General features: G+C 42.2%; 2 protein-coding genes across 5 annotated transcripts in view; both read right to left on the bottom strand.

Moving 5' to 3' along the window:
• Positions 1-13,839, bottom strand: part of LOC309563584 (alpha-2-macroglobulin-like protein 1) — a 562,516-nt gene that overhangs the window by 308,715 nt on the left and 239,962 nt on the right. The window lies entirely within an intron of this gene.
• The window catches only part of LOC309563586 (alpha-2-macroglobulin-like), a 156,714-nt gene that overhangs the window by 67,715 nt on the left and 75,160 nt on the right, over positions 1-13,839 (bottom strand). The window contains exons 8-10 of the mRNA XM_082268053.1: positions 2,615-2,698; positions 2,352-2,528; positions 410-482 (exon numbers count right to left, since the gene is read on the bottom strand). Coding sequence (XP_082124179.1) covers positions 410-482; positions 2,352-2,528; positions 2,615-2,698 — 334 coding nt within the window. The remainder of the gene's footprint in view (positions 1-409; positions 483-2,351; positions 2,529-2,614; positions 2,699-13,839) is intronic.

The raw sequence follows: 13,839 nt of genomic DNA, 5'->3' as shown, positions 1-13,839 counted from the left end.
TTTGAGAGGTAAAACAAATGAAGCGAGAGACAGAAGGTACATTCCCCTGATATGTTAAAGTGCATTTATTTAATTTATAAAAGTGAGTTTATTGCCACTTTAAATCTTACACTTTAGGCCTCTGTAGGCAGCCTCCCTTACCAGGAAAAGCACTGATATTTTTCAGGAAGAATTCTGGACAAAAGGTAGATTTTTTTCAGCATACAGTTTATGCCAAATAACATGTCCAGGTATTCTCTATAATGTAACACATTTTTAGTTTATTAGTTTAGGTCCACGATAAGTTGCAGTAAAAACATTTATTAATTTTTAGTAACACGTATCCCTTTTCAACAGATTGTCAAAAAAAACCCTCCAAAAACATCTAAAGTTCCTAGCAATGGTTGAAGCATTGTAATTTATTACATACCATATGCTACGCATATCACTGTAAAAGTAGCCATAGCTAGAATTTGCTTCATAGGTTAGCTGTTTTTGGTAACCTGCACGGAGAAATAAATATGCTTACATTTGTAAGTTAATGTTGACAACAAATAAACACTACAAAGTAACAATTATCAAAAAAGATTTTATCATCAGGTTATTTTAATCTCTCTCTATTGTTTATGAACGCATTAAATAAAATCGTTTCAAGGAGACAGCCTAGGCTTGCCACCTTTTCTTCAAGGCAAACCCAACACTTTAGTGGCACACAAATGTATTTATTTCAATTTTTTGTAGTATACAAAACAAAAACGAAGAATAAAATGTAGAACAAATAGATGTAAAATTGTCCCCACCAGAGCTCCCCCTTACATCAGGTGTCTCCTTTAGAGTTCTCTGTTGCATCAGGAGTGCCCACCAGAGCTCCAACTTACATCAGGTGTGCCCACCAGAGCTCCATCTTACATCAGGTGTCCCCACCAGAGCTCGCTCTTACATCAGGAATGCACACCACAGTGCCATCTTACAACAGGTGTGCCCACTGAGCTGCCACCTTAAAGGTATATGGACTTGTACTATGGATTCTCTATGGACTTAATAGTTTTTACTATTTATTATCCCGATTGTTACCAGTGGGGCTCAGTCATATCTTCCTTTTTTGCGCCAATAAGTTTGTCCTATTTTAGTACAAATAGATGTAAAACCTTTTTAAAAAATTGTCCCCACCAGAGAACACCCTTACATCAGGTGTCCCCATCAGAGTTTCCTCTTACATCTGGGGTGCCCACCAGAGCAGCATCTTACATCAGGTGTCCCCACCAGAGCTCGCTTTAACATCAGGTGTGCCCACCAAAGCTCCCCCTTACATGAGGTGTACCCAACAGAGACCCCCCTTACATCAGGTATGCCCACCCAAGCTCCATCTTACATCAGGTGTGCCCACCAGAGCTCCATCTTACATCAGGTGCCCCCACCAGAGCTCGCTCTTACATCAGGGATGCACACCAGAGCTCCATCTTACATCAGGTTTGCCCACCAGAGCTCACTCTTACATCAGGTGTACCCAACAGAGATCCGCCTTAGATCAGGTATGCCCACCCAAGCTCCATCTTACATCAGGTGTGCCCACCAAAGCTCCTGCTTTTTCCCTGTACTCACTGATTACTAACTGCAAAGAAGCTCATTATTTCTCTCTCCGACTGCACACACTCTGACTTTATTCCTCTGCATTTCATGTATTGGTATATCCCCTGTTTCCTCCATCCTGTTTATTGTTTGGCTATTAAATGTATACTCACAGCCTCACAATGCTGTTCATTTTATTTGTGCTATATGTGCAGAATTTGACTCACCAAACTCATTGGGGTTGGTTTACTAAAGGCAAGTAGACTGTTCACTTTGCAAGTGCAGTTGCCCTAGAGAGCTTCATAAGTGAGGAAAAGCTCTGCTGACTTCCATCAACCAATCATGTGTAAGCAAAAATGCTTTTTTTCCCCTTTCATGTGATTGGGTATTCTTTGCAAAGTGAAGCTTCACCTCATTGACTAAGCTCTGGAACAATGGCCTTTGCAAAGTTCACAGTCTATTTGCCTTTATTAAATCCCCAATGAGTTTGGTGAGCCAAATTCTACAAATATAGCACAAATAAAATGAACAGCATTGTGTGTCTGTGAGTATCTAGTTAATAGCTGAACAATAAACAGGATGGAGGAAACAAAAAGACTGGAATAGCATCCTCTCCACTATACTGAGCTAAAATACAACTACATTGAAATGGGCTGGCAGTGGATCTTTTCAAGTTATCGAGTTGCCATACTGTTCATGCAGACTGAGTCTCAAAGGTATGTCTTTTGCATTTGAAACCCAGCAGCTTTACAGTCACTACTGCTATAATTTTTTTTTTCCCGTTTTTTTAAAAACTGGCTTACCTTCAACTAGTCCTTTCAGAAGTTCTTCTTTAGTTTTAGGTGTGAGTTCATTGATACTCTGTAGATAATCTAGGACAGAAACATATCTAGAAAATTTGGATATGCTCTGCTCAGCACATCCATCTGGTAATGTAGTTAGATCTTCCAGATTTTTCACTGGGTTGGCCATGAGGTCACCTGTCAAACGAGGATTATAATAGCTGATAGAAATCAAAAGGAAATAAGTGTATTTACAAAATGAAATAACAGTATTTGGTTCTTACCTGAAACAATGATGTGGGCACGTTCAGAACCTGGGATCAGCTTTTGTGGAGTTTTTAAAGTGAATGCAAATTTTTCAGCAGTATCTGGTAAGAAATAAAGATAAAAAAGTAGGATTAACAAAAAGAAAAACAATCAGAAAGTATAAACTAGGAGACAGCTTAAATGTGTATATACTAGTGCCTGATTTTACTCCTATTGTTATTAACTTATAGTGATGATTAACAAATATATTTTGATCTAATTATTTGTTTTAAGTGGTCAAGCATATTAGTATGGGAAAAGATGGTAACTGAAAAAAAGTAATGTCATATTTGTGTGATGTCATAGGGTTGAGGGCATGCATACAACTAGGATCTGAAGAAATATTAGGTTGAGTGCTGTTGGGTATCTGTTCAGTGCATTGATATGGATGCTGAGTCAAAGGTACTTGTATATCTGTATCAACCTGGGTGCTAGATCATGCCTCATCCAACATAGGCTTCCACTGTTCATACCTTTCTGTAGAGGACGCATAAATAAGAGCTGAGCATTTTAACACAGCCAATGTAGGTTTTAAATTTCTCAGTCCCCCATCCAGAAGATTGGCCCATAACAAAGAAAAATTAAGCAGAAAGTACATTTTTCACTAAGTACTGGTCTGTATGAAAACATTTAGATACATTGACATAGTGTTGGGCGAACGGTGTGCGTGAATTGTGTGTGCGGCACAGTGCATTTTACAAAGCTTTGTCCCATCGGGGCGCAGTGTAAGCTGGTTGTTAGGGGGCAGGGAAGCCAGCCGCAGCGTCCTTTATAACTGATGAGTCATCAGCTGTAAATGGGTTTCCCCGCTGACAGCTGAATAAAAAAAACAAAAAAACGGTGTGGGGCCCCCCCCCCCCATCCGGTTTGATATGGATTTTAAGAAGAACCCAACACCAAAATAAAAAGGAATGGTGTGGGGTACCCCCTCCAAAATCCATACTAGACCCTTATCTGAGCATGCAACCTGGCAGGCAAGGAAAGGAGGGGAAACGAGCGAGCGCCCCCCCCTCCAACCATATCAGGCCACATGCCCTCAACATGGGGGGGGGGTGCTTTGGGGCGGGGGGCTCTGTGTGGAAGTTAGGATGAGTTGTTTGTAATATTTATGAGGACCTAAGCCAATCCTCACTAAAAGGCTGGCAGGAGGCAGGCCACCTCATAAATAGGCATGGGTCATGCCAGCAGGGGCATTCGGATGGAAGATGGAGATAGAGTGCTGAGGAGGCTGTCGGTGGCCCTTGAGGGTGCCCCCTAGTTTGGGGGAGGTGACCCCAGGCCGGGGCTTGGGTGCTGGAAGGATCCCGCCACAACACACAGGGGAAGCCCATCGTGGAGGCAGGGGAGCAGAGGGAGAGGACAGCAGGAGCAGGTCAGCACTACTGGGAGATCTACTGGAATACATAGAGACATGGATGGATAGGAGAGTCTGTTTTGAATATTAAAATGAATTAAATAGTGTTTGGGCTTGTGTTGCTCAGATGCAGTGAAGATAGACTTTAAAGTGATTGGTGCCTAGTTGTTACACATCCCCCACCTTTCAACCATTGACTCAGCCCTTTGAAAATGCTAGCCTACCCTGTCTTTGGGGATGCCTCACATGCCTCCAAGGGTCATAAGGGTACTACACACAATGTTAGATGTAGGTGAGATATCTCCCTCAATATATTTTTCCAATAACCTGAAAACCTTACGGTGTATAGGCAAACGACACACAAGAGCAGAGCTCTCAGCAAAGGAGACTCCCAACAAATCTGAAGTGGAGGAATTTTTATTCCTGTATTTAATAAAGTCTTTTATGGAGGATAATGCACTAGGCCGATGCGCCCTTGTGTTTGTCTTTTGATTACAGTAACACAATCAACTATCTTGATGTCACATTGGTTGGTGATCACATCACGGGCAGTGTACAAACCTGCACCTTTTGGAAAGAGTGTGCTGGTAACTGGTTGCTACAAGCTGTCACTCTACACACACAATTCAATAGATTCTGTTAAGCGAATTCATCAGAGCACGGTGGTGCAAATGCTCCAATGCAGAAAGCTTCAAAAAGGAATGCAACATTATTGCTTCCTGACTAGGGATGATCGAACGGTTCGGGTCGACCATCGGTTCGACCCGAACATTGGGTGTTCGAAATTCGGACGAATTCCGAACTTTTTGCTGAAAACCAGAACCAACCAAAATGCAATGGGACAGGAACTGGGCTTTAAAAGCCTGTGATTGGACCGGAACCATTAGAAAAAGCCAATTGAGGGGGCAGGAGAATGCTAGGAATGTGATTGGAGTGACTAGGGGGTCCAGAGGCCAATCATTAGTGAATACGCCCCCAGTCTATAAGATAGCTTCGCCAAATCGCTACCATTTTAATACAGGGCTGTGGAAGAGAGTGGAAGCAGTTCTGTTACTTCTGCTTCAAAAGTGTCATTTAGCAATTATTAGTGTGAGGAAAGGGATATCTAGTGTAGTTAGGGTCCTATTTTCCACTTTAGTTAGCTTCAAAAATCTAGTTTCTGTAGGGAAAGTGTTAAGTGCCCAGGTGACCGTAGTGTAGTGTAGGGTGAACTGACTCTGACTGCTATGGCAGGGTGACCAAACCCTTCCATTTCAGGGTGACCACTATAGAGAAAAGATAGTTTCTTTTAGGTGACTTATAGAACAGGGATATGGCTTCTCTCCGGTCAGCCTGCTTTTTGCTGCAGGCGTTTATAGGTCTTTTTTGAGGACATGTTTGGATTCAGGCATGACATCTGAACTTCTGTATAAGGGTATATATACACACACATGTATGTATATATACACATATATAGGTGTGAAAATAGCAGAATACTATGCTTGCGCTAATGAAATAATTAACAGGCATATGGCTCCGCACCTATCACACCTATATGTGTGTCAGTGTATAATACATATAAGTGTGTGTGTATATATACCCCTATACAGAAGTTCAGATGTTTTGCCTGCCTCCAAAGACCCCAAAAAAATGCCCAAAAAAACGCCTGCGCCAAAAAAAAAAAAACGCCCAGGTGTGTTATTGCAGGCGTTTTTTTGGGCATTTTTTTGGGGTCTTTGGAGGCAGGCAAAAACATCTGAACTTCTGTATAGGGGTATATATACACACACGTATGTATATATACACCTACACATATATAGGTGTGAAAATAGCAGAACACTATGCTTGCGCTAATGAAATAATTAACAGGCATATGGCTCCACTCCTATCACACCTATATATGTGTATGTGTATAAATACATATAAGTGCAAAACATCTGAACTTCTGTATAGGGGTATATATACACACACACTTATATGTATTTATACACATACACATATAGGTGTGAAAGGAGAGAAGCCACATGGATGTAAATTATTTCATTAGCGCAAGTATAGTGTTCTGCTACTTTTACACCTATATATGTGTATGTGTATATATACATATAAGTGTGTGTGTATATATACCCTTACACAGAAGTTCTGATGTTATGCCTGCCTCCAATAACCCCCAAAAAATGCCCAAAAAAACGCTTGCTACAAAACCTGCAAGGTGTGAAAATAGTGGAGCCATATACCTGTTCTATAAGTGAGCCAAGAGAAACAATCTTTTTTTTCTGGTTCTGGACATGCTACAGTGCTGAAACTTCACAGGTACACTTTTTAGACCCCCCAGACACTAAATCCAAAGAAATCTAATTTTTTTTTTTTATATAATTTTTTCAATAACTGGCTCTCTATCAAAAATGACAATTTCTAAGAACTTTTTTTGTGTGATTAATAGTTTCTGGGGCATGACCCAGAACCCTAGGCACTTTTTAGGGGCATTTATTGGGTTTTAGGGCTTCAAAATGGGTTTTTTGATTACCGAAGTTCGGGTCCCATTGATTTCAATATGGTTCTGAAATCCGGGCCGAACTTTCTTGAAGTTCTGGTGTTCTGGTCGAACCGAACTTTTAAAAAGTTCGATCATCCCTATTTCTGACTTAAAGAGAGAGGATACCAGGATTGGCATATTAATAGAGGTATTGCTATAGCCTCTAGAAGGAGTAGAAATACACTCCTCAATAAAACAACTGCTAACAAACATCAGCATTAGTGTTGAGCGAACACGGACTGTATTATTCGTGTTCGTACCGAATAATTGGATTTTTTGTACCCGAACACGGACACGGACACTTTACTGTATGTTCGGGTAAAAATCCGTGTTCGGTCGTTTTATTTCCGGGTTTTGCATGCTTTGGCGCTCTTTTCATGGCGGGCTTTCAACAGCCAATCAACAATCGTTTAACTGGTGTGCCTTAAGCCATCCCAGCCATGCCTGCAAATGTCTTAGTAGCTGTGATTGGCCGTCTGAAGCATGTGACCAAGTCTTTATAAGTTCGAGGCAGCCGCCGCAGCAGCGTCATTCTGCTGCTTAGCTAAGGGACAGAGCACACATCAATGTGCTGGCTGCTGATTAGGGAAAGATAGGCAGGAAAAAACCATTTGTGTCCGGATAGAATTGAGGGACAGGTCGGAGTGTTTAGGCAGGGCGAGTTGTAGGCATTTTAGGGATAGAGTCTGCTGAATTATAGGGTCAGTGTCTTCTACAAACTACAATCGATATTGCTGTGTGGGGGGTGGGGTGAATCTGCACTCAATCCTGATCTACGATCTCTTCTCAATCCTGTTAGGGACAGAGTCTGCTGAATTTTAGGGAAACTGTGTTCTACAAACTACAATCGATATTGCTGTGTGGTGTGGGATTGGAGATAGGCAGGTGTCAGTGATCCACATCCATTTTTCTGTGTGTGAGCTGCAGTGAACACAATCTTTTTGGGCTGCAGTGAACACAATCTTTTTGGGCTGCAGTGAACACAATCTTTTTGGGCTGCAGTGAACACAATCTTTTTGGGGTGCAGTGAACAAAATCTTTTTGGGGTGCAGTGAACACAATCCTTTTTGGTGTGCAGTGAACACAATCTTTGTGGGGTGCAGTGAACAAAATCCTTTGTGGGGTGCAGTGAACACAATCTTTTTGGGGTGCAGTGAACAAAATCCTTTTTGGGGTGCAGTGAACAACATCCTTTTTGGGGTGCAGTGAACACAATCTTTTTGGGGTGCAGTGAACAAAATCCTTTGTGGGGTGCAGTGAACACAATCTTTTTGGGGTGCAGTGAACACAATCTTTTTGGGGTGGAGTGAACAACATCCTTTTTGGGGTGCAGTGAACAAAATCCTTTTTGGGGTGCAGTGAACAAAATCATTTTTGGGGTGCAGTGAACACAATCTTTTTGGGGTGCAGTGAACACAATCTTTGTGGGGTGCAGTGAACACAATCTTTTTGGGGTGGAGTGAACAACATCCTTTTTGGGGTGCAGTGAACAACATCCTTTTTGGGTGCAGTGAACACAATCTTTTTGGGGTGCAGTGAACACAATCTTTGTGGGGTACAGTGAACAGAATCTTTGTGGGGTGCAGTGAACACAATCTTTGGGGGGTACAGTGAACACAATCTTTTTGGGGTGCAGTGAACACAATCTTTGTGGGGTGCAGTGAACACAATCTTTTTGGGGTGGAGTGAACAAAATCATTTTTGGGGTGCAGTGAACAACATCCTTTTTGGGGTGCAGTGATCAAAATCCTTTTTGGGGTGCAGTGAACACAATCTTTTTGGGGTGCAGTGAACAAAATCCTTTGTGGGGTGCAGTGAACAGAATCTTTGTGGGGTGCAGTGAACACAATCTTTGGGGGGGTACAGTGAACACAATCTTTTTGGGGTGCAGTGAACACAATCTTTGTGGGGTACAGTGAACAGAATCTTTGTGGGGTGCAGTGAACACAATCTTTGGGGGGTACAGTGAACACAATCTTTTTGGGGTGCAGTGAACACAATCTTTGGGGGGTACAGTGAACACAATCTTTTTGGGGTGCAGTGAACACAATCTTTGTGGGGTGCAGTGAACACAATCTTTGGGGGGGTACAGTGAACACAATCTTTTTGGGGTGCAGTGAACAACATCCTTTTAGGGTGCAGTGAACACAATCTTTGTGGGGTGCAGTGAACAACATCCTTTTAGGGTGCAGTGAACACAATCTTTGTGGGGTACAGTGAACAGAATCTTTGTGGGGTGCAGTGAACACAATCTTTGGGGGGTACAGTGAACACAATCTTTGTGAGGTGCAGTGAACACAATCTTTGTGGGGTGCAGTGAACACAATCATTGTGGGGTGCAGTGAACTCAATCTTTGTGGGGTACAGTGAACACAATCTCATACTTCTGAAGATTTGAGGGTGCTGCCTGTTCCATACTCCCCCTACTCCTCATCTAGCCTTTTAGGGGTACAAACAATAGTAATTGGGGCCTAGTGTGGTTGTGTAAGTGTGATATACATACACTTTTTTTGGATCATATTTTCTATTCCGCTATTTAATCAAAAACCTTTGGGGATCAGTTAAATTGTGGGATAGTCTGTGTTGGTACGTGTGAGAGAGATCCACCTTTCCAAGTTGTTGGGGTTCATCTCATACTTCTGAAGGTTTGAGGGTGCTGCCTGTTCCATACTCCCCCTACTCCTAGCCTTTTAGGGGTACAAACAATAGTAATTGGGGCCTAGTGTGGTTGTGTACGTGTGATATACATACACTTTTTTTGGATCATATTTTCTATTCCGCTATTTAATCAAAAACCTTTGGGGATCAGTTAAATTGGGGGATAGTCTGTGTTGGTACGTGTGAGAGAGATCCACCTTTCCAAGTTGTTGGGGTTCATCTCATACTTCTGAAGGTTTGAGGGTGCTGCCTGTTCCATACCCCCCCTACTCCTCATCTAGCCTTTTAGGGGTACAAACAATAGTAATTGGGGCCTAGTGTGGTTGTGTACGTGTGATATACATACACTTTTTTTGGATCATATTTTCTATTCCGCTATTTAATCAAAAACCTTTGGGGATCAGTTAAATTGGGGGATAGTCTGTGTTGGTACGTGTGAGAGAGATCCACCTTTCCAAGTTGTTGGGGTTCATCTCATACTTCTGAAGGTTTGAGGGTGCTGCCTGTTCCATACTCCCCCTACTCCTCATCTAGCCTTTTAGGGGTACAAACAATAGTAATTGGGGCCCAGTGTGGTTGTGTACGTGTGATATACATACACTTTTTTTGGATCATATTTTCTATTCCGCTATTTAATCAAAAACCTTTGGGGATCAGTTAAATTGGGGGATAGTCTGTGTTGGTACGTGTGAGAGAGATCCACCTTTCCAAGTTGTTGGGGTTCATCTCATACTTCTGAAGGTTTGAGGGTGCTGCCTGTTCCATACTCCCCCTACTCCTCATCTAGCCTTTTAGGGGTACAAACAATAGTAATTGGGGCCCAGTGTGGTTGTGTACGTGTGATATACATACACTTTTTTTGGATCATATTTTCTATTCCGCTATTTAATCAAAAACCTTTGGGGATCAGTTAAATTGGGGGATAGTCTGTGTTGGTACGTGTGAGAGAGATCCACCTTTCCAAGTTGTTGGGGTTCATCTCATACTTCTGAAGGTTTGAGGGTGCTGCCTGTTCCATACTCCCCCTACTCCTCATCTAGCCTTTTAGGGGTACAAACAATAGTAATTGGGGCCCAGTGTGGTTGTGTACGTGTGATATACATACACTTTTTTTGGATCATATTTTCTATTCCGCTATTTAATCAAAAACCTTTGGGGATCAGTTAAATTGGGGGATAGTCTGTGTTGGTACGTGTGAGAGAGATCCACCTTTCCAAGTTGTTGGGGTTCATCTCATACTTCTGAAGGTTTGAGGGTGCTGCCTGTTCCATACTCCCCCTACTCCTAGCCTTTTAGGGGTACAAACAATAGTAATTGGGGCCTAGTGTGGTTGTGTACGTGTGATATACATACACTTTTTTTGGATCATATTTTCTATTCCGCTATTTAATCAAAAACCTTTGGGGATCAGTTAAATTGGGGGATAGTCTGTGTTGGTACGTGTGAGAGAGATCCACCTTTCCAAGTTGTTGGGGTTCATCTCATACTTCTGAAGGTTTGAGGGTGCTGCCTGTTCCATACTCCCCCTACTCCTCATCTAGCCTTTTAGGGGTACAAACAATAGTAATTGGGGCCCAGTGTGGTTGTGTACGTGTGATATACATACACTTTTTTTGGATCATATTTTCTATTCCGCTATTTAATCAAAAACCTTTGGGGATCAGTTAAATTGGGGGATAGTCTGTGTTGGTACGTGTGAGAGAGATCCACCTTTCCAAGTTGTTGGGGTTCATCTCATACTTCTGAAGGTTTGAGGGTGCTGCCTGTTCCATACTCCCCCTACTCCTCATCTAGCCTTTTAGGGGTACAAACAATAGTAATTGGGGCCTAGTGTGGTTGTGTACGTGTGATATACATACACTTTTTTTGGATCATATTTTCTATTCCGCTATTTAATCAAAAACCTTTGGGGATCAGTTAAATTGGGGGATAGTCTGTGTTGGTACGTGTGAGAGAGATCCACCTTTCCAAGTTGTTGGGGTTCATCTCATACTTCTGAAGGTTTGAGGGTGCTGCCTGTTCCATACCCCCCCTACTCCTCATCTAGCCTTTTAGGGGTACAAACAATAGTAATTGGGGCCTAGTGTGGTTGTGTACGTGTGATATACATACACTTTTTTTGGATCATATTTTCTATTCCGCTATTTAATCAAAAACCTTTGGGGATCAGTTAAATTGGGGGATAGTCTGTGTTGGTACGTGTGAGAGAGATCCACCTTTCCAAGTTGTTGGGGTTCATCTCATACTTCTGAAGGTTTGAGGGTGCTGCCTATTCCATACCCCCCCTACTCCTCATCTAGCCTTTTAGGGGTACAAACAATAGTAATGGGGGCCTAGTGTGGTTGTGTACGTGTGATATACATACACTTTTTTTGGATCATATTTTCTATTCCGCTATTTAATCAAAAACCTTTGGGGATCAGTTAAATTGGGGGATAGTCTGTGTTGGTACGTGTGAGAGAGATCCACCTTTCCAAGTTGTTGGGGTTCATCTCATACTTCTGAAGGTTTGAGGGTGCTGCCTGTTCCATACTCCCCCTACTCCTCATCTAGCCTTTTAGGGGTACAAACAATAGTAATTGGGGCCTAGTGTGGTTGTGTACGTGTGATATACATACACTTTTTTTGGATCATATTTTCTATTCCGCTATTTAATCAAAAACCTTTGGGGATCAGTTAAATTGGGGGATAGTCTGTGTTGGTACGTGTGAGAGAGATCCACCTTTCCAAGTTGTTGGGGTTCATCTCATACTTCTGAAGGTTTGAGGGTGCTGCCTGTTCCATACCCCCCCTACTCCTCATCTAGCCTTTTAGGGGTACAAACAATAGTAATTGGGGCCTAGTGTGGTTGTGTACGTGTGATATACATACACTTTTTTTGGATCATATTTTCTATTCCGCTATTTAATCAAAAACCTTTGGGGATCAGTTAAATTGGGGGATAGTCTGTGTTGGTACGTGTGAGAGAGATCCACCTTTCCAAGTTGTTGGGGTTCATCTCATACTTCTGAAGGTTTGAGGGTGCTGCCTGTTCCATACTCCCCCTACTCCTCATCTAGCCTTTTAGGGGTACAAACAATAGTAATTGGGGCCTAGTGTGGTTGTGTACGTGTGATATACATACACTTTTTTTGGATCATATTTTCTATTCCGCTATTTAATCAAAAACCTTTGGGGATCAGTTAAATTGGGGGATAGTCTGTGTTGGTACGTGTGAGAGAGATCCACCTTTCCAAGTTGTTGGGGTTCATCTCATACTTCTGAAGGTTTGAGGGTGCTGCCTGTTCCATACTCCCCCTACTCCTCATCTAGCCTTTTAGGGGTACAAACAATAGTAATTGGGGCCCAGTGTGGTTGTGTACGTGTGATATACATACACTTTTTTTGGATCATATTTTCTATTCCGCTATTTAATCAAAAACCTTTGGGGATCAGTTAAATTGGGGGATAGTCTGTGTTGGTACGTGTGAGAGAGATCCACCTTTCCAAGTTGTTGGGGTTCATCTCATACTTCTGAAGGTTTGAGGGTGCTGCCTGTTCCATACTCCCCCTACTCCTCATCTAGCCTTTTAGGGGTACAAACAATAGTAATTGGGGCCTAGTGTGGTTGTGTACGTGTGATATACATACACTTTTTTTGGATCATATTTTCTATTCCGCTATTTAATCAAAAACCTTTGGGGATCAGTTAAATTGGGGGATAGTCTGTGTTGGTACGTGTGAGAGAGATCCACCTTTCCAAGTTGTTGGGGTTCATCTCATACTTCTGAAGGTTTGAGGGTGCTGCCTGTGCCATACCCCCCCTACTCCTCATCTAGCCTTTTAGGGGTACAAACAATAGTAATTGGGGCCTAGTGTGGTTGTGTACGTGTGATATACATACACTTTTTTTGGATCATATTTTCTATTCCGCTATTTAATCAAAAACCTTTGGGGATCAGTTAAATTGGGGGATAGTCTGTGTTGGTACGTGTGAGAGAGATCCACCTTTCCAAGTTGTTGGGGTTCATCTCATACTTCTGAAGGTTTGAGGGTGCTGCCTGTTCCATACTCCCCCTACTCCTCATCTAGCCTTTTAGGGGTACAAACAATAGTAATTGGGGCCTAGTGTGGTTGTGTACGTGTGATATACATACACTTTTTTTGGATCATATTTTCTATTCCGCTATTTAATCAAAAACCTTTGGGGATCAGTTAAATTGGGGGATAGTCTGTGTTGGTACGTGTGAGAGAGATCCACCTTTCCAAGTTGTTGGGGTTCATCTCATACTTCTGAAGGTTTGAGGGTGCTGCCTGTTCCATACTCCCCCTACTCCTCATCTAGCCTTTTAGGGGTACAAACAATAGTAATTGGGGCCCAGTGTGGTTGTGTACGTGTGATATACATACACTTTTTTTGGATCATATTTTCTATTCCGCTATTTAATCAAAAACCTTTGGGGATCAGTTAAATTGGGGGATAGTCTGTGTTGGTACGTGTGAGAGAGATCCACCTTTCCAAGTTGTTGGGGTTCATCTCATACTTCTGAAGGTTTGAGGGTGCTGCCTGTTCCATACTCCCCCTACTCCTCATCTAGCCTTTTAGGGGTACAAACAATAGTAATTGGGGCCCAGTGTGGTTGTGTACGTGTGATATACATACACTTTTTTTGGATCATATTTTCTATTCCGCTATT

The sequence above is a fragment of the Pelophylax lessonae genome (assembly GCF_965119305.1).
Source record: "Pelophylax lessonae genome assembly, chromosome: 9".
Classification (NCBI taxonomy): Eukaryota; Metazoa; Chordata; class Amphibia; order Anura; family Ranidae; genus Pelophylax; species Pelophylax lessonae.
Note: the sequence above shows the minus strand (reverse complement) of the source record. Positions and strands in the feature narration are given on the sequence as shown.